This window comes from Buteo buteo, chromosome 16 (genome assembly GCF_964188355.1).
Source record: "Buteo buteo chromosome 16, bButBut1.hap1.1, whole genome shotgun sequence".
Classification (NCBI taxonomy): domain Eukaryota; kingdom Metazoa; phylum Chordata; class Aves; order Accipitriformes; family Accipitridae; genus Buteo; species Buteo buteo.
In genome coordinates this window covers 3,019,415-3,036,933 of record NC_134186.1, presented here as the reverse complement: position 1 = coordinate 3,036,933, position 17,519 = coordinate 3,019,415, and the positions used below count along the sequence as shown (strand labels likewise).

The 17,519-nt window shown below is 42.0% G+C and overlaps 2 protein-coding genes across 6 annotated transcripts; one reads left to right on the top strand and one right to left on the bottom strand.

Moving 5' to 3' along the window:
- Positions 1–235: 235 nt before the first annotated feature.
- RBBP4 (RB binding protein 4, chromatin remodeling factor) lies at positions 236–9,188 on the bottom strand. Of its 2 annotated transcripts, none has more exons than XM_075047341.1 (12): positions 8,992–9,188; positions 7,879–8,023; positions 7,081–7,226; positions 5,629–5,802; positions 4,601–4,716; positions 4,289–4,449; positions 4,037–4,163; positions 3,849–3,926; positions 2,627–2,703; positions 2,446–2,503; positions 2,244–2,354; positions 236–1,364 (listed from the first exon to the last, which is right to left on the bottom strand). In XM_075047341.1, exons 1-12 carry the CDS (start codon positions 9,005–9,007, stop codon positions 1,299–1,301), a joined length of 1,275 nt encoding a protein of 424 aa, XP_074903442.1. In that variant the 5' UTR covers positions 9,008–9,188; the 3' UTR covers positions 236–1,298. The 2 variants fall into 2 exon arrangements, with proteins under 2 accessions (XP_074903442.1, XP_074903440.1); XM_075047339.1 differs by having other exon boundaries at positions 7,879–8,026; positions 8,992–9,187.
- A 192-nt stretch (positions 9,189–9,380) lies between these two features.
- On the top strand, positions 9,381–16,374 carry ZBTB8OS (zinc finger and BTB domain containing 8 opposite strand). 4 transcript variants are annotated; one of them, XM_075047336.1, is made up of 8 exons: positions 9,383–9,562; positions 10,958–11,142; positions 12,586–12,610; positions 13,193–13,314; positions 13,551–13,633; positions 14,038–14,090; positions 14,349–14,385; positions 15,095–16,374. In XM_075047336.1, the coding sequence occupies exons 2-8, from the start codon at positions 11,055–11,057 to the stop codon at positions 15,179–15,181; spliced, it is 495 nt and encodes a 164-aa protein (XP_074903437.1). In that variant the 5' UTR covers positions 9,383–9,562; positions 10,958–11,054; the 3' UTR covers positions 15,182–16,374. The 4 variants fall into 4 exon arrangements, with proteins under 4 accessions (XP_074903439.1, XP_074903437.1, XP_074903438.1 ...); XM_075047337.1 differs by having other exon boundaries at positions 9,383–9,646; positions 10,955–11,142; XM_075047335.1 differs by having other exon boundaries at positions 9,384–9,562; positions 10,955–11,142.
- Positions 16,375–17,519: the final 1,145 nt, after the last annotated feature.

The following is a 17,519-nucleotide window of genomic DNA, read 5'->3' as shown; positions in this document are numbered from 1 at the left end:
ATGAAGTACTTATTTACTCATTTCACAAAGAAAGCAGCAGAAACAAGAGGGGGAGAATTGTCCACGTGTTACAAACTAAGGAATATCTATACTGGCATCTAGTCTCATAGGACACGTATAGATAAAGACTACGCCCCTGCTTTCTCTGCTTTCTGAAGAGGTACACTTCACTCTTGACAAAGTAGTTAATGCAGAAGGAAATCATCAGCGCAAAAAATCACAAAGCTACACAGCATTTACGTAGAAAAAATTTATTCCATCTGAAGCACTTACACGCAATTAGTCATGAGGAGCATGGAGAGTAACAGGTTGCTGGTGGAACAGGACACCCTAGTGGAAGATGTGCAGGAACTAGTGGTCAAGGACTAACTCCTAAAAAAAGTAGTTCATCCACATTTAGTTTGCTTTACAGATACCAGCTACCAATGCTGTTTTAGGTTACCGGGCATGCCATCTGTGGTACATCAGTTGGTAAAAACATACACCTTTACAACTTGGTGGCCCCAAGTTTTAAAAACCATTTCACAGAAAGGAAAGAAATATATGTGAAAACACAGCTCAAGAAACACACAATAGAGCAAAATACATGGAAGGTGAACAATGCTCTGCAGCAATAGCTAACGAATCCAAACCGCTGTCGCCCAGCAGACAGGAGAAAAGGGAAAGGAAGGAAGGAAGGAAGGAATGAAAAACCCAGAATTACCAGTAGAGACAAAAAAATACAGAAAGAAATTTAATTTCAGTTCAAGTCAGAATCTGCAAGTCTGTTTTGTATCTGCAGAGGCAGAAAATCCAGAAGGTACAGATTAACTAAAGGAATCCCAAGAGTTCTGAGTTGTACTGAAGAGGACAAGACCTTCCACACCATTTCTGAACTGTCAGTGGATTAACACTTGTATCATCTCCATTGGCTCAGGCATACTCTGGCAGCTCTACCAATTTAACTTTTGTTTAAATTAGGCAAAAGCCCACAACTGTAGCAAGCTAACAACAGAAGAAAAAAACAAAACCAAGTTTGCTCTGTGTGATGAAGGCAGCTAAAATGGGACAGCCAGCCCTATACGCAAGAGGCTGCTATAGGAAATCTGACCAAGGAGCTACAGCACGGTACCAGCTGAGTCGGGCTAAGCCCTTTTCTTAGGGAGTACTCACTGTCTGGGTTAAAAAGCCTGTTGACGGTATCTACAGAAGGATGGCTGAACACAAAGTCTACGTGTGTCTCAAAACCAGTGTTAAGTCAATATCAGGGCTGAGAGGGAAGAGAAGGAAAAAGACTAAAAACAGGAAAAGGTTGTCGTCTAGGATCCTTGACCTTCTGGATCCACACTTCCTTCAGGGTCTTCATCATTATATATGTTCTCCGCCTGCAAGACAGTGGAGGAGCCGAAGAAACATTTACCACCACAGTGAACAGGATTCCATCTGCCAGAACACTTCAAAAAGTTCTGGCAGTTTTTCATCTGCAGGTATGTTATCACCCATCCCTGACCCCTCAAGGCCATTTAACATAAAAGCAGCAACGCAAATGACCTTTTCCATAAGAGCCATATCTCCGAAACATTTCGTAAGTACCCTGTAGGCTACTGCAGCTTAAGGAAATCTGCCTTGTTAAAGTAGAGACCGCTGCAAGACTTACTTCAATTAACAGACTCTTTTGTATACTTTTAGTAGATCCTCTACTTTGCAGCAGCACCTTCCAAAAAAACTATGTGGAAGGCTGCTAAAAACAAAGCCCCTGGAAAACAATTTATAGATAAACAAAAATTAGGAGTATGGTCTTGTCAAAGGTATTCAAACAATACAAGACTGTTTTCCAAAACCTTCAACAGCTGGTAATTTAGGGCCAGCAAACTTTTCCTATTCACCACCACCCCTCTCCATCTTCAGGAAGACATTTATATAATTTGCAAAGATTTCATTCTTTAAGACAATAATTAAAAGAAACCTCAACTTCATCTTGGGTTCTCACACACCCTGTTTTCATTCAAACGTAGAAGGGAAAAGTTTGCTTCTGCACCAATACTTTTTTTTTTTAATCATGAGAAACACAGAACAGCTTCTGAGTATTTGTAAACCATTGTTTCAACCAAACCTAAAGTGGATTTCACTATCCCTTTGAGATTTAAGCAGTGCTACAAAATGAGTAATTCCGAGAGCTGTAAATAAAACCAGGAATGCCGAAATCCAGGCAGTTCAACACCGTCTCTCATCTGCCACTTCCCGCACCTTCCCAAACAACTTACCATTTGCCAGACTTGCATGATATTATCTTCTGATACAGAACAAATTACCCAGGGTTCATTGGGATTCCAGGAGAAATCAGATATCTTTGCAGTATGACCACCATGAATAAACTAGTATTGGGGAAACAAAAAGGGGAATGTTTTCAAATCTACATCACAGAGATAACCGGTCAAAACAATCAATGAGATTCAAAAGATTTACCAATAGCTCTGGGGGACCATCTTCAGCATCTTCAGGGGATTGCTCTTCTCCAATTTTACTGTTTAAAAAAAAAAAAAAGGGGAGGAAAAATGAAAAGGTGGGAGGTTGGTTGTTTTTTGAAGTGTGATAAAATTAGTCAATAGTATTTTGTCAGGACAACATTGACTAATTTGGGATTTACCTCAAGTCCCAAACATTTAGCCTGCGGTCAGTGCCACTGGAAGCCAATATAGTTTCATTATGGGGAGACCACTGAACCTACAGACAAGGATGAATTTAGAAAGAAAGTTAGTTTTACAAAGCTGTAATGTCACACACATTCACAACAAACACCACTATCTTTTGCACTGTGAAAGCTCTGTGAGAATTCAAATTGATATTAACTTGAAATATTAATATGTCCAATAGTAACATTCTAACACAGGAGGTAGGTTTGTGAACATTCATACACTAAAAAGGCATTTGAGCACCAAAAAAGCTACCACACATAACCTTTCCTCTAACAAAGACCACGTGTTATGAAGTGCAAACAGCCCTCAAGGATATTAGCTGCTCTTTACCTTAATAAGGATTGCAAAAATATAAACTATGGATTCCTTAAGTAGTAAGTACAGTTAATACATGAAAAGAAATCACTGTAATTAAGCTTAACTGCGCAAAAGCTTACGTTTACTACTTCTGCTGGAGATTAATCTCTTCAAAACACACTTTATAGGATCACAGGATTAGAAAAGAACACATAATTCTGCACACTAACCTGACATTTCAAGATTCCATGTGTCACTTTATTCAGAGGTAACTACAGCCTTAACTAGTAACCCTTCTACAAAAAATCTCTACATATTTTTCTTCTGAGTAAGGCATGAGTTGGAGATGGAAATACTGTATCTGCTAAGCACATGCTACCCATGGTGTTAACATTCTATATTTACACCAGCAAAATTAGCAATTGTTCGTTGTCACAGGATGTTCCGGTGATCCCCTTTAATGGGTACCAGCTAAAGCCTTCCTACAGGACCAAGCTGAGAAAATGAAAACACTGCAGCCATTTCATTGTGCCTCCCTGCTTCAATCTGCTGCCATGAATAATTTACATTTACTCTGTACTGCTAGCATTTCACCCTTCTGTTGTGGTTAAAGCTCTCGATCTTTGCTTGTTACATTCTGCCCCTGGCTTTCTGGACACTCTTATCTGTGCTGGAGCTCTACCCCACACAGAGCGCTATACAGCTCCACAACAATAAGCCAGAAAATTATAAGCAGATGAGAGAAAAGAATATAGGAGTTTTTAAGTGCAAGTACACTTAATAAAAACATAGAGTAGAAAAGAATGTTCTTCATTTTTTCCAGACAGCTAAGTAGAACTAAGTCTATGTACATAAAAGAAAGACATTTTGTTATACCTGAAATATTTCATCTTTATGTGATTCAAAGGAGTGCAACTTCAGTTTTAGGTTCCTCAAGTCCCATAAAGCAACAGTCTAGGAAAAAAACACATAGGAACATTTTTTTGTTGAAGTAACCAACAAATACATCCACATTTATGCACCAGAAACTAAACAAGTATGTTTCAAGTTCAAGGCAGACATACCTTATCAGCTGATCCTGTAGCCAGGATAAACTCACTATAGGGATTGAAAGAGAGGCAGTTGACTTCAGCTGTGTGAGCATCCACTGAATGGCTAGGTTTGGAGGTATTGTTTGACCGAGTATCCCAACTGTCAGGGGAAAACATGGAATTGAAACAAAGGTTTATATCCCATTTTACTGAGGGACTAAGGAGCAGATGGGAAAGCAAGAGGGATAGAAGCACTCAGTTTCTGACGACATTAACCCCACTTACATCATGAGCTTCTGATCATCAGCGACAGATCCAAAAAGAGATTCATGGAGCAGGTGCCAAGATACATCTTCCACTACTGCTGTATGCCCTGTGAAGATGGTCTTTGCGTCCACCACTTTGCCTTCTTTTGGAACAGCACTAATATCCCACAAGCAAATGGTCTTTAAAAAAAAAAAATTAAAATTGCATCTTTAGACAGACACTCTTGTTACCTCCCCTACTCCTCCCCCTCAGAAAAAACAAAACTATTTTTGACCTTTGCCAAGGGACACAAAGTGCAGATTGTACCCCAGCTATATTTAAAATACTCACATGATCATCAGAAGCACTAAGCAAATGCCCACTCAGGTTGGGGTTCCATGACAGCCCATAACCTTCCTTCTGGTGTCCACGAAGACGCAGATCAGGGTTACACTCTCCAGAAGGGTCTGTAAAGAGGTGGCGTAAGAAATCCAGTGCCTAGGATCATTTCCAGCACATCCTGGAACACCTGGCATTAAGTTTACTGTGCTTTACTAAACTTTGCTTTGACATTTTCAACAGGATCCCTCTCTAGCCTTTTGAGCACTCTCCCCAACTGAAGAATCACCTCATTAAAACAGAATGCACTGAAACAACACAAAGCAGTTTGTCTTCTTAGCTTAATAAAAGCACTCTGAAGATTTTTCCAAGCTGCTTTTTTTTTTTTTTCCCCTGCCTGGATGACCTAGCAGTAGTCCATTCTAAATTAGTGCTACAGTACCTGCTGAAGAATCAGAAGCCCAGTAGCCACCTCCATGCTTTGGCATGAGTCGCCTGATCTAGCTGCATGGAGGAACAGCAGCTCATCTCAGTTACTGCTCAAAAAACTCTTCCTGAACACTCTGCTGGTGCAGTATTTTTCTCTCCCTCATCATCTCCAACTCCATTTTGAAAGTGAGAAAGGCACTTCTGATCCTCCCCGCGAGTGACAAAACTAGTTACTCTATACGATCTTGATGAGTTCATCGGTAAATGACTGTTAATATCCTTACAGGATATTGGGACAACAGCTCAGCTACCCAGCAAATCATACAGTTTCCAAAGAGCCTCCTTCCACCACCCCAAATACCAACACACACAGTGACATGATAAAACATGCAGAAGAACAGCAAAAAAAAAAAGCATACCTTTCTATTGATACATATTGCATACATATGTTTAAACTTCATATAAAATAACCTTTTACACTAAAACCCCACTTTCCCCTAAAATCACAAATGACATGCAATCCACAAAACTTTTTAACTCTTTTTCACTACACCAGCCTTTTCTTAAGGAAGGGCTAGCTGATCTCTGAAGCACAGACATAAAGCAGACACCTGGTTTAGAAGGGTGTTTGGTGTAATCAAAGACAAGGACATCACTGGATGGAGTCTTCGTAGCGATGATACATGGGTTCTGTGGCATGTAACGCGCTCTGTTCACTTCTCCCTCGTGATTTATCTTGATTTCAATTTCAATTTTTCCACTAACTGATCCAAAGCCTCCAAACTCTGGAAATAAGAATTTAGTAGTTGTAAATAACAAGCCCATTATTATTTACTGGTAGTACATCTGGTACTACCAAGCACTTATTTTGAAAGACAGTCACAAGAACAACTGTAACTGAAAGAATCCAGCTTTCAAATAGCATGTTGTTTTAAGCACCTCTATTCGTAACATCAAAATATCAGGATTTTGGCTAAGTTAAAGACCATTTCTTCCCCCCAGATTTTTACTGTTTCAAATTTAACAACACAAGCCCCACATTTATGATATCTAAAACTCTTATCTGTAATGAAGACATGTTGTACATTTGAAACAGATGTGATGTAACTGCACTTTCAAATATAACAAAATTCAGCATTGCAGAATAAACAAATTTCTGGTAAAAACAAATTGCTGCACTACGTTTAAGATACAGGACTCTAAAATAACTTGCTAAAGCTACCTTATCTTTATAAGTAAAGTCACAATAACTTAGTATTTCACAAAATTGCACAGCGCCATTCTGGAAAAAAGAGGGTTTTTTTGTTTGCCTTGTTTTTAAATTGGAGTAGTATGTTTTTGAGAAATAGTAAAATAGAATAGAAACAAAGTATTTATTAGACAACATTGTGCTCATGAATAACTCTAAGAAGATCAAAATACTAATTGCACAATCCAGGCTTTCAGCAAAAAGAAGAGCAAATATTGGATTATTAAGGACTTTCACCAGGTAGAAAGAGTGATTCAACCAAGTAAAAATTAGAAACGTCTAACTTGTAGCAATGCTGACAGCCAACAAGATTACAGAAAGCATCCAACTCAAGCCTGATATACCTAACAAAACGCAATCTTTTTATCCAAGAGGGGCTGGCACAACTATCAGGCAGCAGAATTCAGACAAGAACATTTAAAATGCTACACTCCTCTGACATAAAATATTCTTTTACATCAGTGACTTTCTCACTGGAAGAGTTTATGTAATGCAAAAGTGATAATACGAATACCAATAAGCAGTACTCCATGAAATTCAATGTCAATTCCTGATGAGAAATACTGAGGTGTGAGGTTTTACCCCCTACATGTACTTTTGCAATAAGTCTGCCACCTTCTTTTTCCATCATTATATTATTCAGACATTACATACATCCAAAAAACACAGTACTTGTCTATTAATTAAGGGTATCACTTAAAAATAAATTAGTTTAGAAGTAATATCTGAACTTTGCTGCCTGACTTTAAGGAAAGACAAATGTTCTTTTGAGAAGGGAAGGAAAAAATGGTTAAAACTCCCTCTAGTTCCTTACCTCCTTTCTCACTATCATAGTGTGAAGCATCAAACTGTGCATCATCGTTTGGCAACTGCACACTAGCTATCACGAGATGATTTTGTTCATCTGAAGTATGGGTCCCCAGGACTAACCGGTGAATACTGAAATCTTTGCCTTCAGGTCTGCAAGGGAAGAGAGTTACATGACAAACAAAAAAAGGGGGTTACACAAATACTGAGCTGATTACAACGTTTTTTGATGACAGCTTCTAACACTAATAACACTGTTTAAAGTTATCATTGCTCTCCTGCTCCAACACCAAACTCGCTTCCTCCAGAGGAAATCTCTTATTGGAACTCAAGACCTCAACCTAAAATTCTTGCAGCACAACACTCTGACAGACCACCATTCCTATGCCTTCCTTTAACAGACCTTAGCAGCTCCTCCCAAGTACAACTCTGAGGGCATGAACATTCACTGCAAGCAGAACATTGTTATGGAAGCTTAGGACAAAACAGTGGTTATACAGAAATTATATCTAGTTCTATTTTTTAGTAGTTTTTTTGCTTATTAGAGGGGAGGGTGAAGCTGGAAGAAGAAAAACATGGAAATGAAATGTGTAAAAATACCTTCTCAGTAATAGAAGACATTTTCCCAAATTATAAATGTCTCATTAACTCTCTAGTGTTCATAGTCCTCGACTTGCTGTTGGCAAGGCAAGGGTACAAAAAGCAATCAAGACAGAAAGGAATCACATACTGTCTTACCTTAACAAAAAGTGATCCTAGATTTACTATTTATTTTGCTTTTAAAAAAAAAAAAGGATCAGTTTACCTTGTTACATCAGGAAGCCACTGAGCAGTCAAGCTGGGCCATTCCAGAGCATGGGTCATTACCAAATCATATAAGAAGGGGGTATTCTTTTTCCATATTTTATACTCTTCATTAATCACACGTTCTTCCACTGCATCATCAAAGGCTGCTAAAGTTTTTTTAAAAAAATGCATACGATTAGCCTTTATGAATATATTTACAACACACGCACAACACTGTGAGTGGGCAATTGAATAAAGAGCCAACTACATCACACCCTGGTTTGGTGTTAGACTACTCTATTCGAGTAGTGGCTAGATAATTAAAAATCCTTTGTTGCACATGCTAATCCTTGTTTCTGGATGTAAGGCTGGGAATTGAAATTAACCATGTCAAATTTCCATCATCTCAACAGAAACAGCGTAATAAAATTCTGAAACTTGTTGCCACAGGATATTGTGGAGGCAAAAACCAGAATGGTGAAGATGTTTACGTGCGGGAGGTCCAGCAACTGCTGTTAAATAGACCGGTCCAGGTGCAGCCTTGAACTCCTAGTTCCCAAAATCCGGTTTTCCAAGGCTCCTTCTGCTGCCTTCTTTCTCTCACACCATCTGCTGCTAACCTCCTCCCCTACAGAAACCAAACGAGCGCAGCAAGACCTTTGGGAGGGCACCCACGGAACACGGCTGTGTGGCCGGTGACATCTCTTTGTCTGCAGTAGGCAGGCAGCTGCCTGCACCCCTCCCGGGGGGGGACGACATTTCTGCGGCCCTCCCCACCTACACCAGCCCACCGGTCTCTGCTCGGAAAAGACAAACTCCCTCCTTCGGGCGCCATCAAACGGCGAAAAGCGGGGGGGGGGGGACGACGACACCGGGATCCGGGCATGGTTCCCTCCCCGCCCCCCCCCGGGCGGCAGCGTCGCCGCCTCGACATGTCGGGCCACAGGCCTCGCCCGCGCGGCCCGGGGGCGAGGGGAAACGGCGGGCGGCGGGGTTCGGGGGAGGCCGGCGGGCCCCGTCCCCGCTCCCCTCAGACCGGCGGCCGTTACGGGCGGGGGGGGAGGGGAGGGAGGGGTGTCCCCCGCGCCTCACGGAGGAGGCCGCGCCGCGGGGCCTGCGCCGTGAGCCCTACCTTCCTTGTCCGCCATGGCGGGGCGGGGGCAGCGGGGCGGCTGCGGGGCGCGGGGCGGGCTGGGTTGGGTTGGGCTGAGCGAGGCGGGCGGCCGGTTCCTCCGCTCCCTGCTCGGACCCCTCCGGCCGCGGTTCTATTGTTTCCTGCCCCCGCTGCGTGCCGCTCCGGCGCCGCGCACCCCTTCGCGCGCCAACGCCGGCCAATCGTCGCCCGCCGCCGGGACGCTGCCGCCAATCGACGAGAGGCACGGGGCGGGGACACGGGGCAGGCGAGCGCGCCCGGAGGTCACGTGGGAGGGCGGCCGGGAAGAAGGCGGGCGGGGGAGGAGGAGGAGGAGGGTGGTGCTGGTGAAGCTCCCCTGGGAGCCGCCATTTTCCGGAGGGGGACCCCCCCACCCCTCGCTCACTCTTAAAGTGGCAGCGCTTCGCGCTGAGGGCCGGCTCTGCGGTGGCGGCCGCAGCCGGGGGCCAGGCCCCGGTTCGGGAGCGGGAAGGTCCGTGGCTGAGGCCGCGGTTTCTTTCGGTCACCACGACCGTGTCGGGAGCGGATGGGAGCGGAGTGGACCGGACTGGTGCGTGTGTGGGACCGAGGCTCGGCCCTCCCCTCCTCACAGGACTGCCCAGAGACCTGCGGAGTATCCTCAGCTTGCTCTTGGGTTATTAATTGTCTATAATCACTAACAACTTTCCTTTTCCCCTAATTCAGTGCAGCGGTGAGCTTTACAGACAGCCATCCTTAGTATGTAGCTGGTTCTGATGGGCCCGCTGTGGGTAACCCGGGGTGATCAGTCCTGGATCTGACCCTCCGCAGTAAAGGCTTAACGGGTTTAAAATCAAAATGTGTGTTCATCTGGGTTTATTCCCTAAGAGGAGCACTGGCTTCTCGATTTCAGACCTGTCTTTGCAATGTATCTAGGCGCTTACCTGAAAACAAACTGGAAATCCTGTGTAGTCTTGTTTCTAAGCCTTGGAGTAAGAACCACTCCTGTTTGAAAGTAGTTTTGATGGTATTACGTGCTATCTATAAATCTATCATTTGCATTATTTCGGGAAGTCTTGGGCTCGGCTGTGGATAAATCTTGTAATGGACAAAAAAAATAAGAGTGAGAATTGTTATTATATCTGGAAACCTGGGGAGATTTCATCTGAGGAAAATTAATTAGCCTGAAGTTAATCAGGTTCTCTAATTTGTGTCTGTTAGATTTACAAATAAAAGCTTGCATGAAACAGCAACTACTAAGATCTAGTCTGAGAATTTGACTTTTAAATGGGGATTTGATACAGTTCATTGGTGGTTTTTTTAATTTAAAAAAAAAACATGTTATGCAAGAAAAGGAACATAGGAAAACTCTTGCACTTGTGTGACAGTTGTATTTGCCATGCATGTGCTTCTAGGTTTGAAGGCTTAAATACAATCCCTGTCCTAAGAGAAAACAAGACTTTCTTTCCTGAATTGAAATCAGGTGTAAAGTCACGTCTAGGAGTTTGGAGGCAATGCATATTTTGGCTTGCTGTGTAATGTATCAGTGGGCTGAGTACCCTCAGTTGTAAAATTCAGTAGATGTTACTTGAAGCATGAAAGTTTAATTCACTTTACAGCTGTTTTCATTATTTTTCATTATTACTCTATTTTATTATTTGAGGATGAGTGAAATGCTTGGTGGCGTACACAACAAGGAGGAAGAAACATGGTTCTTACCAGAAAAGGTCAAAGTCCACGCTTTCTGTAAGAACTGTAAGCCCTTGCCTTCACTGGCTGAACATAACTCGTATCAGTTCATGAGGCGAGTGGTGTAGGATCGAACCCTGAATTTCCCCCATCTCCCAGCGACAGCTTTGATAGCAAACAATTTAAATGACGTGCATTTAATATCTTGTTTTGAATACCCAAGCCTGTGTACAAGTGTTACCAAACTGCTATCAAGTGAAAAACTGAACTGAGAGGCAATTCTCCCTTTTTACAGCAGCATCACATGAGAAGCCTGGCAGCGTTGAAGCAGTCGCGGAGGTCGCCATGTTTCCTACCACCAGGAAGTGAGTGAGTGTTGCTCAAGCCCAGCAGCTATGGCAGCCGATGAGAGGGACTACAACCTGACGGAGGAGCAGAAGGCTATCAAAGCCAAATACCCACCGCTCAATAAGAAATATGAATGTGAGTATTTTTAACGCTATCCTGATGCAGCGCACGTGTGACGGTGCAGTCATGAGGGGGAGGGAGGGGAAGGAAGATAGCAGGATATGCTTTGTAAGCACATGTGGGGTTTCTTAGTATGCCAGTATCGTATCTGTTTAGACTGTGGGATGCATCTGTAATTGAATTAATTGAGATATCTACAATTTTCTTTGTCACAGATAAATGCCTTTCTTGTTAAGGTGCTAAAGAAGTAATGATAGAAATAAATTAGTTAAGTCTCACCTTGAAAACTTTCCCCTTTCAAACTATTTCTTAGCAAGGCAGTACATTTTTCTACCTCTCTGATCTAGGAAGAGACATTCAAGAGTGTGTTGGTCTTCTGTGTGGTGTTTTTTCTCCTACCTGCACTACTTAAAGATCATTATCTCTCCCTTTCTCCACCCCTGGAATGTCTTCTAAGAACATGTCAAGCAAGTGGGTGGCAGCCCAAGGGTTAGCTTAAGGCACTCACAGGAGACCATTCAGTGTCAGTGACTGTTTTCTATTTCAGCGGTGTCTGTCTGGAGGGACAGTGTCTATTACTCTGTTAGAATATATATTTTTAGGATGTGTTCAGATCTTTAATAGCAGTGCAGAAATATGGTGACATATTACAATAGTCATGCTGTTTCCATAACTGGAAGAGGTTTTATTCTTCTTTTACATCCACTGGAATTTGTTTGCTTTAGAGACTGTTGTTGAGAATCCATTAATAGTGTGTGAACGATCTAAACAGCATCAGAACAATCTTTTGGTTAGAGTGATCATGGTGTGGCATTTATTTTACAACCCAAGTTAGCTCTGTTTCTGCCAACCTGGTATAATTTTGGATTTCTCTTATTCCTCTGAATGAATATAAATGATGTTAATGTAAAACTGGATACATGCTTGGGATATTAATCCTACCTTACTAGTGAAGGTTGCCTTCTATTTTGTATTACATACTTTTTTTTTTTTTTTTTTAATTCTCCTTTTTGCATAATGGGTGTTTTGGGGTGTGGACAGGTATATTTCTTCACTGAGCTGGAAATATTTGCAAATCTTGTCCTCTGCATGAATAATTTTCAGTCCTGCAGACTTCAGCAAGTACTCTTTACTACTGGTTAAAGTTTCTTTTTATTGCAGTTAACTTGTAGAAGCCTGTTGCGTTACAACAGCCATACCTTGCACACAGTGCTGTACATGTAGGGCACTGACATAATTACATTAAACACTGTTTTTCTGCTTGGCAGAAATAATCCCAGATTCCACCTGTGCTTTTTCTAATACACTGCAAAATTGTCACTGTTTCACATCTGAAAATGAATGCAAAAAGTTCTTGTTATAACAACAATATCTGATTTTCTTTTTTTTTTTTTTTTAATCCTCATTTTTTTAATATGTTTGGTGGTGTCATGCCTTTTCTTTTTCCTTCCTCCTCAGATTTGGATCACACGGCAGATGTCCAGTAAGTATGGGCAGCTGGGATTTCTCAATATGACAAATTGATTATTTCTTACACTGCGATAAATCTGGACTAACTGTTGAAGACTGGTTGCAGATGTACACCTTATGGAACTATGAAATGTCACACACCAGGTCTTTTGATGGTCAGTTTTGTTTCTGCTCTTGGGAGAGCATAGAACCATGTGTTTGGTTTCTTTTCTAATGTAATATTCCTATGGTGCTTCTGATTAAGCCTCTGTTATTTGGAAATGTCTTTTGAAATCTCCTTTAATCTCTTCCTTTTAAACCAAATTTCTTCTGAGTAGTTCACTTTTATAGACATCAATTAGCTATATTGAGAAAGAACTTTCTTGCTGTCTGGTAAAAAATTTATTTTCCATATTCTCCCAAGAAACTCTTCTCACAAACCTCAAGGAGGAAAATCTCTGTAATCTGCCCAAATGCATAGGTATAGAAAAGCAAGTATTTTTGTTCATTCACTTCCTCTGCATTAATTCTCGTGTGCTGATTGCTCACGTGCATATTACTTGGGATTTTTTTTTTTTTTTTTAACAGTCCGGTAAATTATCCCATGTCTTTTTAGGCTGCATGCCTGGGGAGACACTTTGGAAGAAGCATTTGAGCAGTGCGTTATGGCCATGTTTGGCTACATGACTGATACAGAGACCGTGGAGCCTGTGGATACAGTAGAGGTAGAGGCAGAAGGTAAGGCTGCGTTGACTTTTCATATTGGAACTGTATGAACCCTGAGGGAGAAGGGTACCAACATTTTGAATCTTTACAGGTAGTGTTGTTGCAGTTAATTAAAATCTAATTAAGCATCACACTAATCTGAATCTTCTAATAGTGCAGAAAGCTGTACATCTGACGTACTCTTAGAAATGTTTGGGCGTTCTTGCTGAGACAATCATCTGACTATCTTCTCTGCTTCAACCATGCAGGACATGACATGTTGTCTCTTCTCTTCCATTTTTTGGATGAGTGGCTGTATAAATTCAGTGCTAATGAGTTCTTTATACCGAGGGTAAGTATTCTGTTTTGATCTTTTTCCATTTGTAGGTCGAGGCTGTTCTCTGAAAATACCAGCTCTGAATGCAATGTTACTTTAGGGAAGAAAAAGGGACACAGCAGATCACTGAAGCACAACACATGGAGAATTGAAAGTACCAGGGCAGAAAGACTTGAGAAACAAATTGTTAAGCTTTGCTACCACAAACACCAATTATTAGCTGCTATTACACAGTATGGGCAGCTCTGCTGCCTTCAGGTTCCAAGTAGCAGTGTAGCTCTTTGAAGCTGCTCATATTCTCTGGTTCTAGATTCCATCTAAACAGTGGAATATAACCCTTGTAAATGAGATTTACTGAGCATTTCTGCCTGAAGATAGAAGATGTTACTGACATATTTCTCCTCTTGGTTTCTCTGCAGGAGGTGAAAGTGCTTTACATTGACCGAATGCAATTCAAAATAAGATCAATTGGGTGAGCTTAAACGATCAGTTGAGTAATGAATATCTTCACTGAAAACGCACATATTGCCTTCAGAGTAACCACTCTGCAGTATCATGATGTGCTGGAGTTCACTGATGCTTTCTAAAAAGTGGATTGTGGACTTCTTTTTTTTTCTTCCTTTGACGCTTTAAATGAAAATCTCACTGTCCTGTGCTCATCAATGGAACTAATTACAACATTTGGTAAATACTACCAAAATTCCAACCACTTTTCTTTTTGCCTTTAAAGGTGGGGAGAAGAGTTCTCTTTACCCAAACACCCTCAGGTATGCAGTGGTTCGTCTGTACATCTTTTACATTTTAGGGGTAGGGTGGGAAGGTGTGGTGTCTTTTAAATCAGACCTCTTAAGTTCTCAGGAGATCCAAGTATAAACATGTCTGAATGGTGTCACAGGCACTAAACTTAAGATCTCACTTTCTGCTTGTTTTTTGTGAATGAGTTCCTGAAACTGTTGACCTAAGCATCTGATGGTTCCTCAGCACTAGCAAAACTCAACAGTTGGCTTCCTTTTTGTGATGCTGATAACACAGTAAACCAGTCTATATCCAGAATGTGTACATGGGTTTGGTTTTCATGCTATTATCACAGCTTTTTGCTTAGTCAGTTTTTGCTTTTTTTTTTTTTGATTTAAAGAATTGCTAGAAGCAAATCCTTATCTACCCACCAGCTCTTCAGCTGTGTCAGTATTAGCATAGCAAATGTTGATGTTCTGTCAGAGGTAAGAGGAGGAATTTGTAGTATTCAAGAGGCAATAAAATAAGGGAAGAGTTACTTACTGTTTGGCCTGGCCAAGACCTTGCCATTAGTATGCCAACTTTCTTATTCATCAGAACAAATGCAGTAACAGCTTTTGGGGGAGAAAAACTATTAAACTGGATAGCATTTGTAGAAGGTGATAAGTACTGTGTATCATCATGAACTGCTACAAGGGATGTCATTTAGAAAATCCATGCTTTTGTGTCTTTTCTCTCTAGGGTACGGAGGTCAAAGCCATAACTTACTCAGCAATGCAGATCTGTGAAGATGAAAAGCCAGAAGTCTTTGTCATCATTGACATTTAAAGCAAGAAAAGTGTGGTTGAGTGGATATTTGGCATTGGCTGGCAAAAGTCCCTTGAAAACTGTAATCCCTGTGGAAGTAACTAAGGAATTTGCCAATTCAAGTCATAAATTGAAGGGTGTAACTGCGGGGAATGTCAGCCCCTGTTTTGACTTGAGGATGGTGAGACAGAGAAATACCTGCATGCCAGGAAAAAAAAAAAAAAGAACTAGTTGGGGTTTTGGGGGTGTTGAGAAGAAGAAAGAGGGTTGCAGGGGTTGAAAGTCTCTCAGGAATGCTAGTAATCAGTTTTTAAGGCTGATTTATGTTAGGTGCTGTATGAACTAAATAGAGAAATTAGTGGAGCTGCTAGCTAAAATACTACCTTTTCGTACAGTGGCAGAAGGTAAATGTTCATCGACATGATTTCATTTTTAGATTTAAATACTCTAATTCTGAGGTGGCAGCCCTCCGCCATATTATATAAAGGGTCCAAAATATCAGCAGTGGGTCAGATTTAATGTAGAAAAATTTCTGACTGTTCAAAGGACACCTAAGAAAGGGTACCAATTTAAAAAACAAACCACACCTTCTGAACTACTTAAAAAAGTCGTGCCAGCAGGTGGTGCTGAATTGCTGTAAATAAATTTCCACATGTACATGGAATCCTAACAGCACCTATTACCACTCTAAAAAGCAGGCAGCTTTGCTGTGGCGGTAGAAGGGGATGCACCAGACTCTCTGTGGGTTCACTTCCAACTATGTCTTGCGAAAGCCGATTCTCTTGTAGAAAAAGCAGACAATTCGGATCAGCTTCCGTTTCTTCCTTTAGAAAGGACAATACAGACAATCCTTTCATGTCAAAGCATTATGGGCAGTTCACTGAATCATAATTAATCAAAAATAATCAAAAGTGTGGGGTTTTTTTAAATCACAGGACAGCAAGTGTGCATTACCTGCCATTGCTATTTAAATGTGAGAGGGGCACAGTGAGTAAGGGATGGATGGTTGGCGCTGACCTGACCTGCTTTTTTTTTTTATTGTAAATGCTACAAGTGCCTCACCTCTGGAGGCAGGGTCTCATCTTGATTTCACTGTGAAGTCATCTTGAATAGATCTCTTTTTACTTCCATATTATGAAGACTGAGGGATAAAATCCCTTTTATTTTTTGAGAAAGCTTCAATGCTGAAATAAAACTTGGACTGAAAGAATTAACAGGTTTGTGTGTGAATAATTTTGACCAGCAGAGTTTTAACACCAATGAATGACATTTGTGCTTTTTTCTCTGTTAAGGTGAGCAGACTTCTTTGTCAGCAAGAGTGACGATAGGCCTATTTGATGGTACAAAAATAAATACGATTTTCACACACTGGGTTTTCTTCCCTCCTCGGGAGCAGCCCCAGGGCTCCAGCACACACCTAAGGTGACAGGCCAGACACAGCGGCGCTGTGGACGAAGAGCGAGGCCTGGGCCCGCCTGTTGGCGCTGCTCGAAGTGAACGGCTCCGGGCCTTCCCTCAGCGCGGCAAACCGCCCGCCCGCCCCGGGAGGTGAAGGCCATGGCGGGCGGGCGGGCGCTGCCGCCGCCGCCCCTCAGGCAGGCAGGCACAGGGCGGCTCCCGCCCCTCAGCAGCGCTTTTGACACCTCATTGGCCGGCTGGGTGAGGTGACTGGGAACTAGCCAATGAGGCGTCGAGTTGAGGCGGCTTGGTTCTCCAGAGAGGCTGAGGAGGGAGCCGGGACCGGCGGGGAGGTGAGAGCAGGGGCTGAAGGGCTGCGGCTGGGGAGTCCCTTCCTTTTGCCCAGCTCTCTAAAATGGGAGAAGAGAAATTTATGTAGTTAAATCTGTAGAAGTGCTGAGATGCCCTGTCTATACCATCAGTCACAGGCTGTAGTAACACAAGTGCTCTGCTTTTAGAAATGGTGACAGAACTTACTAGAAGAACATTTGGAATTAACTAAGTAAGTGTTAGTCATTTTTTTTTTCACTATTTATTACATACTTACTGTAAAACAGGCCTTAAATTTACCTTGTTCTATTTCCACAGCTGCAGGAGCAACAGGTTTCAGCTAGCGGCGTGTTTACTGTTCTCCCGGTGCGTTATACAGGAGCCCCATGGCTGGCTGTAGTCTCTCACTGAGCTGGGGCCCACTGAGACAATTAACTACCTGAAAGTGTTTAATTAAAAAACATGGTAAAACTGCACACCCTTCTTTTCTGGCTGTTAGTTGAGCAAGTTCTGCACTGAGTTCGTGTGCATCTCTGTGGATCAGCTAGACACGGTGGTGGCTGTTCTAGAAGCCAGATTCAAAGGAGATGGGACTCACAGGGCATACTAGACTGGTGGAGGTATTTGCCAA